General features: G+C 38.2%; 1 protein-coding gene across 5 annotated transcripts in view; it reads left to right on the top strand.

The window, feature by feature from the left end:
- Window positions 1-20,748, top strand: part of RUNX1T1 (RUNX1 partner transcriptional co-repressor 1) — a 107,145-nt gene that overhangs the window by 45,096 nt on the left and 41,301 nt on the right. For 4 of the 5 annotated variants that reach the window (XM_042868811.1, XM_042868813.1, XM_042868815.1 and 1 more), the window contains 2 exons: window positions 15,175-15,312; window positions 18,928-19,169. In XM_042868811.1, coding sequence (XP_042724745.1) covers window positions 15,175-15,312; window positions 18,928-19,169 — 380 coding nt within the window. Of the gene's footprint in view, window positions 1-13,367; window positions 13,450-15,174; window positions 15,313-18,927; window positions 19,170-20,748 lie in introns of those variants that run through there. The other variant, XM_042868816.1, reaches the window with a different exon arrangement.

The following is a 20,748-nucleotide window of genomic DNA, read 5'->3' as shown; positions in this document are numbered from 1 at the left end:
ATGGGACATATACTGCCTACTGTTCCATCTGGTGCTTATGATAGCATGGCATATTAGCATGCTGCAAGTTCATAATGTATTCAGGGCGAGAAAACACCACTTGCATACCAATTGAGGCGTCCTCTTTCTCAGAGCTGCCTTTGAATTTCAATGATGTTTATGCCTTCTAAGCCATGACTGAGCTGAGCGTTTCCGCTCTTAGAGGAATAGCAGCAGTGAGGGACTCTTGCTTGTGTGGGTTTTCCTTCTCCTCTCTTTACATTTTTCTTCTTTTTTTGTTCTTTTAAATTCGTTTCTCCCTGCTATCTCCTCCAAATTTATTTTGTGGTGAAAGTTTACAGGCAGGTTGAGGTTTTGGACTAGTTAATTATGTCACTTCTGTTAATATTCAATTCTGTTTTAAGTTTTGAGTCTATTGTCTTTTTGCTAATCTCCAAATGCTGAACGTCCTTTTTAATGACATTTTGATGAAATTACACTAAGAGCAGTGTCATGAAGCATTTAAAAATAGCACATTACAATTCTGCTTTATATTCAGATTGCCTGTGTTGTTAAATTAAGAACAAACAATACTATGAATTCTGTATTTCATGGCAAATTATTTGCACCCTGCCTCTTCAAAGGTTTGGCTTTAACTTGGAGCGTGCTGCCATAACAGACGAGGTATCTGAAGCAGAGCAGCTTGTAAGTCTTTGTTGGATTGAGGTCTTTCTATTGATCCCCTTGCAGGAAACGTGTGTATATTTTCATTCTATTTTTCCCTCTCTTGTTCTTCTCGTTCATCGCTTGTCTTGTGATAATCTAAAAACCTCTCTGAATGCACATTTTGTTTCTGAACTTGTCAAAGATTGTGATCCTTTTATGGCTTGCAATTGTGAAATTCTTGGCAGTCCTCCTTCCAGTAGGTTTTGGAAGTGTGACGTTTACACACACAGGGAAGGATATTATTATATGTGGGATTTTCAGGGTTCTGGAGTAATTTCAGGATACTCATCCCAATTACCTCTCTTGGTTACTGTGCTGCTAAACTACAGCTTCAGAAGTTTGGAAAGTTCTATCCCCCCAAAATAGACCCTACTTGCTACTTGGGAGGGCAGAATAGTAAGGCAGTATATGTGGTGCATACCTGTGTAATGAATGTGTGTGGTATCTGGTCCTCCACCTGCACAGCTGGGCTCCTGCCCAGAGCTGGCTGTGGTTTGAGGCTTTAGCTTAATCTTTAAAGTGTGTGAATGTAATGCTAATACAACTTTAATCAGAATGGACTAGGTAGCACTTTGAACTCCTTCACTTTAATTTGGTGTTAATCCACTTGATCACTAGAAAAGAGAAGATCTTCCCATAGTTCTGATCCTTTCTTTCAAATACATCCAGCTGTGATTTTTATAAATATATATTTTCAGGCAGTCGTTTAGCCACTCTTGCATAGATAAGACATGAAAAATGCATTAGTCATCTTGACAAAGAACAAATTGACTGCTTTCTGTTCGCTCTCTCAGTATCTGTTGTCTGATGGTTTAAGAACATTCCTTGTTTATTGATAGTGCATTTAGACCTAGATACTAATGTCTTGGCTTATATGCTAATTATTTTTTTTTTCTTAATACATTCAGAAAGGCTAATGTTACTGAATAGGAATGTGGAGGAGGTAATGTGGGTAATTCAAGCAAGTTTAGTCAGCACTTACAAGATTCTTGAAATGTTTCTTGATGTCCTACAGAACTGTTAACATCTGCACGACTTGTGAGAAGAGTCACATTTATTACAGCTGTATACTGGCTAGAATGTGAAAAAAAAGGAGGGATCAGAGTTAAGAATGGAGCAGCTGGTTTTCAGTACAGAGATTTATGATTTTACTGTCATTACAGACCAACTAAACTCTGCTTGGACTCTTTTGCTTCAGCTCCTGTGACATGGCAGGTTGAAGGCTTGGAAATAGCCATCAGTAGATACAATCCAACAACATACATGTGGTTTAAAAGAAAGCAAAGCTTTTGTATAAATAATCACAAGTGAAGCTCAGCATTTCTAGGAGTTGTTCCAGTATAACATAATGTGATGCAGAGCATGTGTTTAAAGTCTACCTTTGAAATGACAGAAAAAAGAGAAAGATAGATTGTTTTTAAAAGTAAGACAAATGAATGAGATCCCAGGCCTGATCTAAGCCATATACCTCGGTGTGCTACCTTTGCTTGCTGTTATCTCTCTTTTTGTGTTCCCAGAAAAATTGAGAGAAGGATAAACAGTATCAGAATTCTGTGTTCTGTTTCACTCACAAAAATGACATACGTATTTCCAGAATCAATTTTCTGGTTTTTGTCCAAATTTTCTTCGTCCTTTCTCCCTCTGTTTCCTTCTGAGACATTGAGACAGACTCAAGCCCAAGCTATGACAATTGAAAAAGAATGAAGATTGCTACAACTATTAAGATAAAAGATTTTTATAGCTTTGTTTCCTTCATTTATCTCTTTCAAGTGAATGAAAGCTAGTATTTCTTCTGTTCCCTCTTGTTACTTTAGCTTGGTATGCTTGCTCTTACCTTGTTCCCTAAAGGTTTTAAGTGAGCCTACTCTGATTTTACTCAGTTAATTTCTTTGTACTGTGCCTAAGCCTTTCCCAGTATGAATGCCTGGGTCTTTCCCTGTACCTCATGCGGTTGTGCACCTGAGGAAACTCTGCACATCTGAATTCCTGCTCTTTACAGCTCCCCCTGAATAGTGGCTCTGAATCCTCTTCCAAAATGTTCCAGTATGAAACCTCTTGTGTGTTTGATTATAGTGCAAACATGAACAGCTACTTATTAATAAACAGATACTGGGTCCAATAAGGAGCTTTGTGATGAAGAGCATGCTGTTGTGAGAACTCTCTAAGAGCTGGATAAGGTATATCTATCTACTCACACTTTCAGTTCTTAGTACTGTGATTTATAGCAGATGTCCACTGCAATAACCTTCTTTGCTTTTTATCCATCTGTCTAACCTTAGACTTTTCACTGGCACAGTCATCATCATTTAATTATAGCATATGGCACTGTAAGAGCTCTAACGTGTAATTACTGTCTTCTCTTCTTCCATTCTCCTGATACCACAGCATAGGCAGAGCAAATTTTTTAACATTTCAATTATGAAATCCACTGCATTTGATCCAGCAGTGTTCACCACTTCTTGCATTCTGCAGCGGTGGTTTTAGTTTCTAAAAGTTTATTTCCACATAGTCTCATGGAAACACGTTTTATCTTAATTTTGGGTAGGCTGTTGGCATTGGAACAGAATTACGTGGAAAATTGAGTAGCTCTGTAAGTCAAAGTCCATAATCACCTTTGGAAATGACCTGTTAAGTTTCTAATAGGTAATTTGTATGCACAGTTACTGAAGCTACTTGCTCTGTTGCAATAATTATGAAAAAGATAATGGATAGGAATTCATTTGGGAACAAGTATTCTTGTTAACTGTTTTGCATTTCATCCAGGTACTCTGATTTTCCTCCCTCCCCCCCCCTTTCATAATTTGGAATTTGCCTTGGATTGTTGTTGCACTTCAGTGATCTTTTATTCCTTCATACATATCCAAAACAGTTTAAAGCTTTCTAGGCAACTACTGATGTATTTTACATAATTTATTCCAAGTGGAAACCATAAAGAAACATGTCCTCACAGGAGGTTTCAGTGAAGTCAGTATCTTTCTATGCTTTTGAACTGGTTGTGCCACTGGGATTTTGCTTTCTTACTAGACATTTGGAGCCAGAAAGATGTTTTATAAAGATCTGTATGAGCTGCCCTAGTATTTATTATTTCTGCCCTGTTCACTATTTTACCTGTTTAACTGATGATAGATTAAGGAAAAAAAAATAAATAAATAACAAAACCTCAGGTTTTGTTCAGCCCTCTGTGTTTTGATGCAAGAAGTAAATGATGTTGACTTTTGGTGAAGTATTTTCAAATTCATGTATTATGGCATGGCTGTAGTTGTCCAACTTGGGTTCCCATACCTGGACACTGTGTGTGTCTGTAGGCATGCAGTTGTTTGATGTGCCACTTGCTGCTGTGTTTCAGTTGTTTGGCATTTCCTGTAAAAAGCCATCTTCAAAACAGGACTAAGTGTATATGTAGAGGTGTATAGAGGTGCATGTGTATGAGTTACGAGATATGGTTTAGTAGCTTGTGGTACTAATAGGAATAGGAATGTGGTTGGACAAGATGATCTTGCAGGTCGTTTCCAACCTTGTGATTCTGTGTGATTCTGTGACTGGAGCACAGATGCATGGCAGCAGGAGGTCGTACTTGAAAATTTGCTTTTAATTCAGGCTTTTTTTTTTTTAATTATTTTTTTATTTTTTAGGAAACAGTGTTGGTAGGTAAAAATTTAGAGAAAAGGTTCAACATTTCTGCAGGCACTGCACTGCAGAAGAGTACATACTGATGTATGCATACACAGTATCTTAACCTTCCCTTTGTGTATTGTATGGTTGAGGTTAACTTTCATATGGTAAGAGAAAGAACGTTTCTTTAAGTATCTTCTTTCTACTTTGTGAGTATCTTACTGTTTATATTTAGTTTTCAGCTCTGAATCTGTCTGCTCATGGCACCATGTCGGCTCCCTCTGGTGGTCAGTAGTCACCTGGAACAATTTCCAGTTGCTGTTAGCCAGACTCTTCTCCCAGCCACCGTTTCTGTTTTACCTGACACCTGCATGGCCTCTGAATGCTTCTGTTGCTTGGGATGAATCCCAAATGTCTTCCCCCATGAAACTGGACCACTGTGCTGCCCTGTCAACCATCCTCTGCTTGACTGCATCATTTCTTTTCTCCCATTGACTGTTCTTTCTTTTCTCATTGAAATGGCTCCTCTTCTCAATAAAGCAAATACGTGTATATCCAAGTAGACCCAAGGGGGATGTTGTCAGGATTGAACACCAATTGTATGATAAGGACATATTTGTTTCCATAGTATAGAGAGAGTTAAATGTGCAGGATAGCATGCACAAGAAACTCACCATGTTACCAAGGGTTAAGTGCATTCGCATTGAACATTCAGAGTTCAAATGCGTCAAGCTTCTTTACTTTGTCAATATTTCTCTTACACTTGTAGCACTGAGTGGTTTCTCTCTGGTGTCTGACTTCCTGCCCTGCAGTTTCCCCTCCATTTAACATTCCCTTCAGTGTAATTGAGGACTATTTCTTTCATCTTTTTCTAAAGCAAAATGTAAAAAGAAATATCACAGTAAGTATTTTTATATATGGAATCAACTAAGTAAAATTTGATTTAATGAGTGAGTGCACGTGCACACACATGCTCATACATGTAAATGTATGAGAAGTCATACTGGTTCATGAAGGTCAACATTGAATGACTTATTTTAAACTGTGGGTTTGACTGGCTTGAAGAAAATGAGGACAGGTCCTGTAAATGTAGAAACCATTGTTCTTATGTGTTTGTTGAGAAAAACAAATACCTTTCATGTGAATCTGCTGCACATGAAACAGAGTGTTCTGTACGATTGTCAAACTTGGTAACGTTGTGATATCTGAAATTGTTTTAATATTTTGCTAATTTTTCCTGTGATTTCTGGAGTAGTTATTGATTTTTTTTCTTCAGTCTTCAGCCATATGATTTTTTTTTCTTTTTTTTTTTTTTCCTGTCTGAAATTTAAAATCTAAGTACAAAGATGGATAAAACAAGGTTGTAAGTTTTTTTTGTTTTTTATTTTTTGTTTTTGTTTTTGCTGCAAGACTTAAAAGTATTATAACGGTTAATGCCTGGAAAAGTTGCATATAATTGCAGTGAATTGATCTCTACTGGTTTACCTGTAATCATAAAGTTCAACAGATATTCCTGACTTTTTTAAAGCTGGGGTCTAAAAGGCTTACCCAGCACCTCTCTTCCTGAGGGAGCTAACCTGATTTCTGTGCCAGTTTGTATTTGTGAGAATTCACTGCAGGAAGTGCAGGCTGGTTTTGTGTTGGTGTGATGTACATAAGCTACTTCCTTTCCCCCCTTCCTTTGTGTGCTTATATTATTTGATATTAATACTTAAGTATATTGTTTTAGGCCAGACAATTGTTTTGAAACATGCTTTTATTAATGGAAACCTTTTTTTCTTGTGAGCTTCTTTGCCAAAAGGTAGTATCACCTCATTGAGATGGAAGGTCTTAATTTCATGTAAAGTCCAAGAATCTCTTTCCCCCCTCCCGCACACTCTACTGCAGCTTTCAGGCATGATCCAGTGCCCAGAATAAAACACAGTTGGTGTGACATGCAACATCCAGGAGAAACTGGCTTGAAACTAATACTATTTTCTCACACTCTATCTAGGCAGTCGGTCATGTAAACACAAGATGTCGTTAATGGCATCATTTGGTGATGTGAAATAATAGTCTCTCAGAGTGTTTATTTCCATAAATGCCAAAGTCCTGATTAGGATAGTAAGCTGCACTACTTAGAGACTGTCACTGGATGATACTGAGATGGTCTTTTGCTCTGCAGCTCCACTTCCATCACCAGCAGTAGTAAGAAAGTAACAATGGCAGCATCCAGTGGCTCTTAGGGGAACTCTGTTTTAACATACATTTTTCACTGATGGATTAATATCTGGCTTGATGAATTAGAGGCTCTGAGTCTTTCTTCTTTTCAGTGATTATAGAGGGAGTCTTATCTTCTAATTTAGCTGTCTGTGCTAGGTGATAGAAATTAGGCATCCTTCCTAAAACAGGAGTAGCACTCATATTTGGAAAGCAGTTCAGAATTTTTGCCACCCATCTGATCTGCCTTATTGCTATGGTCTTGTGTACACCAGCCATAAGAGAACAAACTTGCTGTTGTTTGTAATACCACAGAGAAGAATTAAGTTCCTAGACAAGAGGAGCTGTGCAGTGTGATAAAAGGGGGATTTTGGAGCTTGATTCTCCCATTGAGAAATATTCTGTCCTGGAGTGGTCAGCATCAATCCTTATCCAACCAGATCTTGACTTGTGTATGGCAAATTCCTCGTGAGCAAACAAATGTATATCTACTACCTTCTCAGTAGTTCCTATGTCATCTGTTTAGATGTTTAACCATGGAAAAATGTCAACTCCTACACCAGTATATCATTCTTTACAAGCATAAATTACTTATGGCTTGTTTTATAAATACAAATGAAGCTTTTTAATAGTATGGCTGCAATAAGTTTTTTTTGCTGGCAGAATAATTTAACACCTAATGTTGTCCTGAATCTAAATAGCTTATTTTAGATTACTTTATCTACTCTGAAATTGTATTAGAGACTTCAGTTCTAGTTAAATTTAATGGAATCCTGGCATCAGCACTCTCCTAGGACTTCTCTAAAATGAGTATAACTATGCCTTACACTCTCCTTACACTCTCTCTCACTCTCTCTTTTTTTTTTTTTTTTTAATATTGCACAAGTGCATTAAAATGGAGGGAGTTGCACTTATTTTGCTTCAGACTTTTAGCTGTGTATAACAAACAGTTTGCTGCTAATTTTGGATTTTACAGACTTTGGATTAAAGGGAGCAAGCCTGGAAATCTTAGCTGACATTTGGGAAAAAAAAAAAAAAAAAGTTTTATTCTTTCTGAAGGTGGGAATAATGTGTGCAAATTATGACAGGGTATGTAAGAGAGTATAAACTACACCAAATTTAATGCTGATGGTATTTGAGTTTCTTAGCTATCAGTTTGACTTCATCTGTAGTTTATCAAATGACATGCAGTCATGACAGAGATAGTTTTCCCCACGAAGTTGCTAGCAACAGGAGCTGAATTACTTGTAGATGAGCCTTTGGGAATCCTTACGTTAAAACCCCTGATTTTCTCTATAAAAAGTAGGAGCAGAAAACTGGGAGCTTGCTAATGTGGAAAGGCCTGATAATGTGAAGGAGTTGTCCTCTCTGTGCTCACTGGGGAGGCCAGGGAGTGGATTTGGCCTATGTTTCTTTCTGTTGTTCTTTCTGTTCTTTATTTTGCAGCTTGAAGATAGTGTGTACTTCTTCATTTGTTTTATGCCTCAATACTCAGTGGTCTGGTTTTGAAATTGTTTTTGTTATCTTAAAAGAAAAAAAGACACTCAAAATCATAGTTCTCAGTTTGGTAGTTTGTTCTCAGTTTGGTAGTTTGTCAAGAAAAACAAAGTGGAGAAGATCCAGGAAACACAGAGAGGAAAATAACATTTTGGTAAAAGATCTGGGAATATTAACTTTCTAAGTGCATTAATTATACATACATATATGTGTTTTTGTAATGCTTGGTGGGGTATTTAAAATAAATCTACATTATCCTTACTTTCAGTGCGGGCTGACCAGTATGCGTGCATTCAGCGGTGAGAAGGAGACTTCCAGGCTTTATACTGCAAATGATGGGCAGCTGCTGCTGCCACAGTTTGTCCAGTTTTGCTTGTCTGTTCTTGCTGAAGCGCTTCATAAACTGTTAGGGTGGTAGCTGATCTTCATTTAGCCTGTGTTCTTCCCTATGATTTTACATGGTAAGGTCTGAAGGGGAAGGAGAAAAGTAGTATACGCTTTTGCCAGTATTCAGTTTTTAATTCTTAAATAAAAGTGAATTTATGTTACTTTTGGAACTGTCAAAACGTGTCAAATTGTTAAATGAGAGGAAAGCCAAATTCTTTTTCCTTTTTTTTTTTTTTTTTTTTTTTTTTAAATAAAATGAAATGGCAAGCTGAGTTTGTTTATTTCAGGACAAATTAGTATGTCCAAGCAAAGTCAAGACATAGTTCTTTTTGTCTCAACCTTGAGATTGAACTCATGCATTGCTTATTTAACTATCTGGCCTTCGCTTTCTAAGCCATTATAAAGCTTTTTTTGTTTTGTTTTATTTGTTTGTTTATGAAAGCACTTCATTCTAGAGAATTGAAACGAAAAGGAATGATTCTGCTTTTTTGGGTGGTGTCATGACAGTATGATTAATCAGTATATATACCATTATGGATTACGAACATGTTGCGAAGTATAGGCTATCATTCACCTAGTTTTCATGATACATAAGTTCTTCCTGCTAGAACAGTTTCACAAAATTCCCTTTTCAGGTTTTGAGAGGCAGAGTGGAGATTACATTATTCTCATTGCTTTTTTTAGCACATCTGAAGAAAGTTCTGATAACTTAGTCTGAGATAACTATAGTGAACTCCCAGGATGCAACATTTCTTTGTGCTTCTGCATACTAAATGACAAGAAGTGGATAAACTGGATATGCTTTCATTTATTCTGAATAATAGCTGGTGATATGAAATGTTCAATATCTGAGCAGAAAAGAACCAAGATAAGACAGCAGCAAAAATTGTGATATTGCTCTTGCACAAGGGTCATCATGTGAACTTCCTACTGGTAGTGAAGAAGAAACAGTGGAATGTTACGTCATCTTGAAAACATAACTGCGTGCTGCTATCACTAACACTGCATCTTCTTTCCTTGGGGATAAAGCTTGTGGGTGATGTTTTGTTCCAGAAGATAGAGTCCAAGTGTGTGAGCTGCTTTCCGATATTGCGTGGGGAGGAAAAGCTTTCCACTGGAGACCTGAAACCAGGCAGTGTTTTCTTTCTAGGCCGATAGCATGAATGCATCTGGTGCTGATAGGAAGTTATTACCCATATTATCCATTTGAGATTGGTCATTCATAGCACAGAAACATCCATTCTGTTTAGGTTCTTCTTTATTCATTAAAGAGGAGTCAAAAAGGCTGAGAGATTAGTGAGTGAAGGCTTGACCTCAAACAAGTCTGAGGCATGCTTGACCTGTGAAGTTATCCTAGTGTTGTTTTTTATGGCTGCATTGTAAATCTTAGTTTTTCACAGAAGTAGGGACTGGCTATATATATTAAGGCTTATATCAAGCAAGTCCTTTTCAGCCAGGAGAGTTACCTTGCAATATAGTTCTCAGTAAGTGTAATGTGAGGCATTGCTCCCTGATCTTCATTTCATTGTCATACTCTGGTAGTGATATGCCTGGAGCCTCACAATGCCTTGAACATGGCCTTGTGGTGTCTGTTGCTGACTTTGGGTGAAGATCTTTCAGAGGGAAGGTTCTTCAGTGACCATATTGTGTTAACATTATGGATGGAAGAGCTATGTAGTTTTTCCTCTTTTATAGACTGATGTTTTTCTGTCACCCATTTCATTTCTACAGAGACTCACAGTCTGCGGAGAGTCTGGGTAGAGACTTCTGGGACTCAAAGCCTGTTATCTGCTTGCAAATTCTATGTTATCACACTCAAAACATTCAGGATTAGTCCAGCGTCAACTCAGCAACAACCTTCACTTTTAAATGGTACAGATTTAGGTCTCAGTTTATATAATTTGAGTAGAAGGGGCAGGTTCTAGTCTTGTGTCACATGAAGGATTTGTACTTTCTGTGAGTTTAAAGGAATCAAGACAATGGACGCTTCTAATTTGGCAGGTTTTTTATTCTTATTTTTAATGTGTTGGCACAGAAGTAGTGAGTACTGTACAATCAATATAGAGCGTCTTTTAAGTATCTTTCATGCCTGGATATACATCTGGAACTGTTTGCTCTAACTGAAAGTAAAATAAATGCCACAGCATATTATACCATACTTTTTTTCATTTAAAAAAGGAAATTGAAAACACACCACCCCTTGAAATGCTTGACGTTGAATTGGCTATTGAAATGGTATCAGTAAAGTATTTATATATTCCATATTTTGTTCCATACATCAGCTTTCCTTGATGCGTTAGACTTGGAAGCATGCCACATGAGCTGAAATGTTGCCATATATGAAAGACTGCCTTGTTTTAAAAAAGGACTAAATCATTGAGGCTACAGGAAGTAAAGTAAATCAGTTTGAATACATGCACATCTCTTTTTGCTCGTGCTCTTGCACTTTTTACTTTGTGTCGTCCACATTTACCTTCAGAAGTTGGCCAGGTTTACGGTAAATATCAACATTCACCTAACATCTAAGTAATAGTGATAAAAATAACTCCTCCCATAAAAAACTGTATGAATGACAAGAACTGTATGGTTTCACGAACCAAGAAATCCGCAGAAGAAATATCGTAATTTAAAGCTGGTTTTACAACATTCTTTAATTTTAAATGGAGCAAAATATTTCTGTGGTAAAGTCACAGTTCTTCACTCTTTGCTGTAAAAGAGATTCAAGAATGTATATTTCAGATTTTTTTTTCAGTATAATCCAAAGCAAATGCAGTAGATCTCTGCATACTTGAAACATATTTTCTGAATTTATTCTAAGTCTCTCACTGCACCAGAGAGTTGTGTGTATGGATTAGGACTAGCCCATTATTTCACCATCTATTTCCATCCTGAATTGATTGCAGCGAGTAGTAAAGAATGAATTGCAGATGTCTCCTTTTCTCTTTGGTTTGGAGGACCTCTGGTTTCAGCCCAATTTTATGAGAACTAGGCTAAGGAGTCTGACTTCATCACTGCTTAGAAGGTTTCTGTCTATAGAAGAAGTCTTTGCATCTGAAACAAGTTACTGTCTCTGTATACGCAGCCGGCACACTGAAATGGATGATGTTGTGAGCAATTTTCTATCACATCTCTCCTAATTTGGGATTATTATTTGAAATGTCAGATTCCAACAGAAAAAAATAGCAAAGGCTGCCTTGCAAATGGGGAGTTTGTTTTGACACGAGAACATAAACATATTTGGAATTCAAGAAATTAAGTGATTTTAAGAGATGTTTCCCTTAAAGCTCTTCCAAATTTTAGGCAAAGCTCAAGAAGTATGTTCCTGTGTTAGAGGGCAGATGTACCTGAAGTCTGGAACAGGCAGGATTTCACTCATAAATGATGCAGTTTTTCCTTTTGCAGGATTCCATCTACCCCTCCCATCCCTTCATCACCTCTGAATATACAGTTAGCAGAATAACCACAGAGAGCTGCTTTTAAAAATGTGAAACCTCTCATATAACAAGGTTTAGGGGCAACCTGGCTCATGAATAAATGCAATTTAAATACTGCTTTGATTTTAGCTTGCATATTTTTGGGTTACTTTTCAACAATTAGAGTAAAAAAAATTGTTCTGTTTTGTTTTAAATTAAACTAGTAATGATTTGTAGGAGGTGAGGTTCTAGGCTATGTTTCAGACATTACAAGCTTTGTGAGTTCAGGTGACAGAGACTGCCAGCTCTGCTGTGTGCTCCTTCACCACTCCATCTCCAAGAAGCCTTCTTCTGAAAACTTTAGCAGCTGAGGTCCTCCAGGCTGGGTGCTGGGATAGAGCTGGGTGCAGAGCATCCGGTGCAGTGATGTGCATCTTCTGCAGGAGCTGGGGAATCTGTCACAGAGGTGAGGAGCAGAGAAACACCAGCAGAAAGGACAGAGAGGCTCCTGCAGGAGCTTTGCTACTGAAGAGGCTAGAAGGATGGGAAGTATGAGAGAGCAGTGGGGCAGGATGCTTTTCAGGGCTGTTTCCAAGCACATGGAAAAGTTTTGCATTTTATACCATACTTCCACAAAATTTTCCTTTTTTTTTTCTTTTCCTCCCCATCTCTCTATTCGGACAAGACAATATAGTACCTTGGTTTGAAGTGTTTTGTGATGAGCTTGAAAGCAAGTCTTTTATCTCCTTACAGAACACTTTGCTGGAGTGCTTATGGAGTAGCAGAAATAAAAGTCTGCCATTGTACAGTAGCAGGATGGGTTGTATGGCTTTGCAGGGGACAGGGGGACACCTGTGGCCTGTCGAATTGTTTTTGTTTATCTATTTCTTCACAAAGAAAGGTGATTAGAAAAAGTAAAACCTGAGTAAAGTACTAAACTAAGTAAAAACAGAGGTATGTGAAAAGTAGTGATAATGTCAGTGGTCTGCAAATAGGGCAGCAGACAGTTTTGAAGGGAATAAAACCAGCTTGATGGCAGCGGTAACTATCTGCAGTTGGAGAGCCAACCCACACACTATTTCCCACTACAGCTTTCAATTTAAGTAACAAAATATCTCCAGCTCTTGGGAAAAGTGTTCCCCCCTCTGATCTGAGCCTTTGGGAACAGACCTAATTTTGGAACAATGCGGATCGGGAGCAGGAGAGGTGCGGCTGGTTACGGTGCTGGTTTCAGCTCGCTTTTAGTTCCCAGCAGCTGAGCTGTGGGATACAGCCTGTGCCTGCTCGGCGCGAGCAGCAGCTGAGCAGGGTTTGGTTTCTCTCACTCTTTCTTCCACCCACCTCCATCTCTTCCCTGCCTGTGTCTGTGCTCCCACATGCTTCAAATCTGTGTACCTGGACTGCCTTCCTTAACAGTTCAGCGTGAGTGTTAGCAGAATGAAAACCAGATGGACCAGCAGTTCCCACTGTTATCTCCCCACCAGCTCTGGCAAGCCTCCCTTTCTCTCTCCTTTCTTGGCATGGCAGAAATATTTGCCTTTATTTAGGAGGGCTCAGGCTTACTGCTGTGCCTCTTTCCCTCTGTTGCAACATGAGCTGAAAGCTATTTATTCCCCTGTTGCTGAGGTTGGTTGAGGTGAGTGCGAGATGAATTCAGCTATTAAGGAAGCAATTAACATTTCAAGACTAGTTTTTGTAGTTCTTTATATTAAATGAATGGCTTGTTGAAGATATAGATTTAACTGTTTGAGTGGAGTGATGTGGAAAGGAAATTTTGTATAGAAATATATTTTAAAACCTACTTTTGTTTTTCAGCATGTAGTAATATACTATCTCTTGATTTGCAAATCAAACCTTACCTGTGTGTGAGGCTTAATATTTGGATTTTGGATACTGTTCCCTATGCTACTGAGGTTAGCTAATCTGAGATCCAAACTGCAGATCCTTTTCTACTGTACCTGTATCCCTCATTGTTTTCCCTCCCTCTTCGTCTGATAAATTAAAGTTCTGATGATTAGATTTTTGAGGCTTTTAAAAACACACTGCTCCTTCATAAAGTGCATTTAGTCTCTCTCACATGCAAGATCTTATATAATTTTTTTTCTTTTCCCTGTGAACTTTAATTCTCTGTTCTAACAAAGATACGCGTTCTCAAAGTCAAGCAGCAGAATTTGTAAAATATTCCTGGCTTTACCATTGTTGTAAATTGAAACGGCAAATTCATCTGTTAACCCAATAGTGGTGACGCTTTTTGGCTACGCAGTTTAATGAAGCACATGAAGCCTTGTATAGGACAGTCTGTAAAAAACAAAACAATAATCCTGACCCCAGAAGAAGGTATGCAAGACTCATGCCCATTTAAAGCTAAGCTTCATCTTCACTCAAGATGGCCCACTAAGCTATTGTGTTACTTTTGCTATCCGCTGGTAAATGTTGTCTTTTTTTGCCCATTTTCAATAAATGAAACACAAGGATGTGGATGGTTTTATATTCCTGTTTATTTATTTATCTTTTTTTTTTTCCTCCACATCAACTTTAACACAGAATGATCCAAAAAGATGTTTCTGTAGCATGTATATGAAATATCTGCTAGCTCTTTACTTGCAAGGGAACTGTTAGGTTTTCTGCCTGTTTTTCCTTTTGTTGTTGTTTTTCATGTCTTACAGGTTTTGAACATTAAAGTTGTTCTTGATGTGTAAAGATGTAAACTTTAAAATGTTATGCTTTATTTATTTATTTATTTATTTATTTATCTATTTATTTATTTATTTATATGTATGGTTGGCAATTGACTTATCATTTTGACATGCTTATTCTTGATGGGAATGTGAGAATATCCAGGGGCATGGTGGCAAAGTCATCCGGGAGGCACTGGTATTTAACATAAGTATCTCTCGTTGCTTACAAAGGCATGACAAGAGCTGCCTTCAACCAGTATCCTTCAGCCCAATATCTCACCTGTACTAAAGAGCTTCTGCTTATACTCCTGTAAGGATTGTTGTAAGGGGATTTATTACTTTCCTGTTTCTTCATCTCCTTTTTCCTCCTGGCTGACATTGAAAGGAGGTGGCATTATTGCACTTCCAGGAGTGCTTTGGAGGCAGCATCTGCACATGCTAGAAATGAAAAACAAAAGATAATACAGCACTGCTACAAATGAGGTCTTCTCATCTATGCTGCACCTTCTTAAGTAAGGTTCAGATGATGCAATTCTGCTGGTGCACACTGGAATAGATAACCAGGTGTAATGTTTTGCGGCAGGTGCTGAAATGTCTCACTTCCTGCTTTTGCTTTTAAACTTTTGTTTCAGAGCGGATGTTCTTGGGGAAATAAAATAGTGTGTTCCTATGGTGTGTTACAGATCGCACTGAGAAGCATTCCACAATGCCAGACTCACCTGTGGATGTGAAGACACAATCCAGGCTGACGCCTCCAACAATGCCACCTCCTCCCACTACCCAAGGAGCTCCAAGAACGAGTTCATTCACGCCCACAACGTGTAATTAGAATTATTTTCTTCCTATTCTTCCATATTCTTTCTTTCTGTATGTAAGAAACTAACGTGTGTGAAGGAAAACCTGTATGCAAGGGCTGCAGCAGCATTTGATGATACTGCGATAAGTAATTAAACAAATGTAAAATCACAGCAGGTTAACGGATCTTTAGTCTGTTAAGGTGTTCAGCTCTGAGCTGTGGTAATTTCCCTGTTATTTGAGCGTAGCGTCAAAGAACAGAGAACACTCTTTCCTATGTCAATTTATGCTTAGATCAGTCCTCTGAGAAATGCAGGAAACTCTTAGCTGTTTTGTTGTACAGTTTAAGAGATTCTGTTCACTTCTGTGTATAAAATTCGGTAGTTATTGTTTAGGGCTTTGTTTATATATTTAAAGTGGGGGTTATTCTTAAAGAAAATAGTTTATCCCACTAATGATTGAATGAAGTGCTGTATAATTTCTAGCTAGTAGTGATACAAAAACAAAAATAAAGGCGTTTTGTTGTTTTGTCCTGAGATTTCTAATCTGGAACCACCTCTCTGTCTCAGTTTGCTGATGTAAACACACGGGAAGCTCTACCAGTCGTGGTGGAGTTACTCTGCATTCATATCAGCGTAGCTGAGATTGCGATCTGGCATGTTGTCTGGACTATTCTTTTCACAGTCATGAAATGATCCACGTTTCTCTTACTAAGATTTAGCTGCAATTTTTTTTGGTCTCTTTTTTACTGCCTCGTAATAGTATAAACATGAGAATGTGTTTACATTTCACATTTTAAATAAAACATTTTTAGAACAGTAGAATACATATGCCTAAACAGAATGACGGCAGCATCTTCTATTTGTCTTGCCTATATCTTTTTAGCCTCTTGCTGCCTGTTAAATGCCTTTCTTAAAATTCACCTCTGTGCACGAGGCCAGCTGGAAGCCTTTGTACCACTTATCCCAGTGAACCCTGTCCTGAGGATTTACATCAGACTTAAACAGTGAGGAGCATTTGTGCCAACTCTTTGCATAAACTTAGATTTAACCCAGTGACCCTGATCTTGCAAAGATCTGTTTGTTTTGTTTAACTCCAGCACCTGAATCATCCTAGGAACTGCTCTGAAGTTAAACTGTTTTGAGGGTTTTTTTTTGCTGGATGAGGCTCTTGCAGATTAAGCCTTTCAGTCTAATGTGCTTAGCACAGTTCTGGATGATCTTGGGAAGTGATAAAAGGAATGAGACCATGTTCTTTTCTTTTCTTACAGTCCTCAGTTGAGTATACTCACTAGATTTTCTGGATATTGTTGGAAGGTGTGTGAACCATAACTGTTTTTGGTTGTTTTTGCTGCTGTTGTTTTGGCTATTTATGAAGTCCAAAAGTCTAAAGATCTAATTTTAAATGCATTTTACACCATCAGATTTTGGAGTTCAGCCTTAGCAGTTCCAGCTTGGATACTAAAAAGCCACTTCTGTTTGAGTGCTTGTTACACTTACTGCTACTGCAGTGAGAATGCCTGTAGGCTAAGAAGTGCACGCTTGCTTTCTTGTCAAGAGTACACTTGTTTGCTTTGTTTTAGGCTATTGAAAACTCTTAAAATATATTAGTTTGTTGAAATTCTAAATGCTAAATTTTGCTTTATTAATAACATGGCTATGTTTTACAATAACATAGATGTCTTTGCCAGTTGGCAAATTCAGACATTATAGAGAGATAAAATCATCAGTACTGGGTGGACTATTGCAAATGCAAGTTGTTTTGAAGCAGCTGCTTTTGGGGAATATTTCTTTGTTTATTTTGTTGAAGGAGGAATTTGGTCCGCCGTTCTCCTCATCGTATCTATCCTAGAGAATGAACTCTGCAGTTCTCTACTTTCTTGATCTTAGCCCCATCACTAGGAGCAGTGACTGAATTATTGGATTGCGTGAGGATAGAGCAGGACATATTCTTCCCAGTCCTAATTTACTGAATTCATGGTATGATGAGTTTGGCTATGCAGTTTCCTTGCAACCACCATGTATTTTACTCATGTATCTCACTCTGCTGCTGCACTTAGCGCAGCTTGGAGCTGAACTTTGAGAGGCCAGCTCCTTTCTGTTTCTGCTTTTTCCAGTTCTTGTTTTCCCTAGACCACTCAACCAGATGAGGCAAACAAAACTAGATAAAAACCATGCAGAAACTAGGTAGCCGCTCAGATTGCTGCTTTTCATATTACCACCATAAAGGCCCTTCAATCAGTGGGGCAAGAACCCCTTTAAAAGAAGGGCTGTGATAATCAGTACGTGTCCATCCTCAAAAAGTAGTTACTTGCTAAAAAGAGAGATGATTGTTGGAGAAAGTGACAAATAGAAAAGGGATGTTTGGCTTCAAAGATGTTAATCATTAACAAAGATGAAAAGTTCTTGAAGATGTTCGCTTGTCATGTGCTTTCAAATAGGAAGCAAATTAAGCTACTATCATTCTGCATTTTTATTGTAGGTAAGTTCCTGATTTGTGGTGTCTTATGGTGTGCAGTGATATAAATTAATGTCTTGGTGCTTTGGAGTAGGGAGACAGATTGCACCAAGTGAGTGATACCACAACAAATGATTTCTAACTGACTCCCTAATCAGGAGCCAATAAATTTGCCCAAGGCAATAGCCAGCTGAGTAGCTGCTGCTGGGTATACTTGTGTGCTGCCTGCCCATGCTTCCAAGTGCATTTGTGCATTTTTGTTCAGAGGGAGCCATTATTTTGCTTGTCACTCGCTGTCATTTTGCCTAGTTAGACTCAAGAGCCTGTGCTGCTGTAACCTGGGTGGAAAAAGATATCCTCAGTTTGATTCTGTGCTCGATTCTGGAGTATGGATAAGAATCAAACTAAAACGGTGGCCAGAAATGGTTGTTGTCAAGGTTGCAACCTTGCAACAGGAGGAGAATGCTTTGCTATACTTTTTAGAGATACTATACTGACACATGAAAAGCAGAGTAATTTCCTTGTGGTCTCTGAGAAGTCTTCTTGCAGTTTAGTGTCCTACCTGCAAAACTCTGGGCCACAGCTAGGATGGCACCATTTGTACCTGCACAAACAGCTTAGTGTGCTCCATATGTTAGCAGCTAGGAAATCTGTATCAGAAAAAATAACCTTCTCATTGGGTGGTGTAAGGTTAAAACATGCAAGTCCTGTTTTATAAACACAGCTGTCAGTTGTGTGTACAAAACACGAGTAAAAATATTCAGAGATAAACTGAGGCTTCATGAAATATGTCTGCACATTTTTTTCTACCCCAAAGAACAGTTTTTTTTTTTTTTGTTTTCAGTCATATACGTGCTCACACTCTTTCTCTATTTCTAGTTCCTCTCACTCTCTTTCTCTCTCTTTTTTGTTGTTGATTGTTTGTGGTATTCAAATAATGGTTTTCATTTCAGTTCAGGAGCTCTTTGGGGGGACTGTGTGACAGGCAACTATTGTTACTTCCAGTCTGTACAGTGTTCAGTACCAGATACTATGAAATGGATTTAAACTGTGGACTGTTGCTCTGTCACAAGTTGATTGTGCAACTTAATTAATTTTGAGGTCAAGCACAGAAAATTTTAAGCTGTTTTCCTTCTCTCTCCATCCTTCTCTTTATTTTACCCTCTCTTCTCTTTCTCTTCCAGTAACCAATGGCACAAGCCATTCACCGACAGCGTTAAATGGAGCTCCATCTCCTCCTAATGGCTTTAGCAATGGGCCGTCCTCTTCCTCTTCCTCTTCTCTGGCTAACCAGCAGTTACCGCCAGCTTGTGGAGCTAGGCAGCTCAGCAAACTGAAGAGATTTCTTACAACCTTACAGCAGTTTGGCAATGACATTTCACCAGAGATTGGGGAGAGAGTGCGTACCCTTGTGCTAGGACTTGTGGTAAGCAAAAACCAATGATACAATAACTGTAATTTTTTCTCTCCGTTTACGTCTTCTACGCTTGAAATGTTTATTATATACAAGAGTGTGTTACATATATGGCTTATTCCATACTTCAAGGACACCAAACATGTAAGCATAAAGATCTTGCCCCAGATCTAGCACAAGTAACTTGTCTGTCCATCCATAAGTGGCAGTTATTCTCAACTGGATACAGACTAGAATTGTAGCCAGTGTGGTGTTACAACCAAATGATGTGAAAGGGCTTTTGCTCTTACTGTTGGCAGCCCTGAAGTAGACACAGCCCGAATTATATAATGCAGTAAAATCTGTTTTGGTTTGCCTAGTGTAATTGACTGGGTAAAAAAGAGTGCCACTATACATGTAGCAGCAGAATACTGTCTAAGAGGATGAGATTAATATAATTGGGCTGTGTTTATGCAATGGAAAACCTTTTCTCAGTGTTCGTTGAATCCAGCAATGAGGGCCCTGAACAGGTATTGATGCTACTTAAAGACACATTATTTATAAGATTATGTGATTATATGTCTGAATGATAATTTCAGGTTTTTCTCATCTACAACTGTCAGGTTGGGCTGCTATTTTATAGGCAAACTGTTGTGAATCTGGCCCAGGATTCTTTTTATTCTCATTAAAGTCTTCCCTCTGCCAGACATTGTTGTCTCTCATGTATCTCCTTCAGCAATAATTACACGTACCAGGAAAAATGCTGTTGCGGTGCTCTAACATACATCTGTTTTGAGCAGCTGCAGTTGCCATTGACTTCATTTGAAGCAAAGACTGCCAGCGCTGTTTAGTACGAGGGCTCAGGTGGCTTCCATTTGTATTTTCACAAAACACTACCTGAAAAGCAGTGAAACTCATTCACTCGAGTCTCTGTTAAAAGGAAGGTTAACTTGGGTAGTGGAACTTCAGTTACGTCTCACTCTACATTTGCTTCCACATCCAAAACGCCTATTTAGTATGGTTTTGCATGCTGTGTGGCTTTCTGTGAAAAGATGTGTGAACTGGTGGAGTAAAGAAAGTAAAGACAGCTTTGGGTGCATCTACCCGCCTTTGATTTTCGTAAAATCATTTGATTTTAGTAAAACCTTTGTTATTTACAATTGATTCCTGCGTTGCTAAATTTCACCTGAGCCCTAATGAGCAAACTAGGAACTTTTCCTTGAGAATGGTCATGTATTACTATTCCCATGGCTAAACTTGTGCAGGATGTAGACTTCATGCTTATGTCCTTAGTCACAAAGCAATGACTTCCCGTCACAGTTTACTGGTGCAGTAAGGTGTAATAAGCAACTCTCCGATCAGTACAGTGAGCAATTTTCCTCATCAAACAAAGAGAAACTTGCCTTTAAAAACGAGTATTTTTTGGTATGTGTTTGCATGTTAATTATCACATCTGTACTGGGAAAATAAATACAAGAAGCACTAAGAGAAAACAAAAATTTTTAAAAAATATTGAGAAAAGCAACTTTAACTGGAGTTTGACATCTGAAAATATTTCCATGCTTAGTGCATGAGAGTTTAAACCATATGCTAAGCAACAGGCACTGAATGC

Source organism: Lagopus leucura, unplaced genomic scaffold (genome assembly GCF_019238085.1).
Source record: "Lagopus leucura isolate 7727_CA_CO unplaced genomic scaffold, USGS_WTPT01 Super-Scaffold_100002, whole genome shotgun sequence".
Lineage (NCBI taxonomy): Eukaryota > Metazoa > Chordata > Aves > Galliformes > Phasianidae > Lagopus > Lagopus leucura.
The sequence above is the reverse complement of the archived record's forward strand: the minus strand, read 5'-3'. Positions and strand labels throughout refer to the sequence as shown.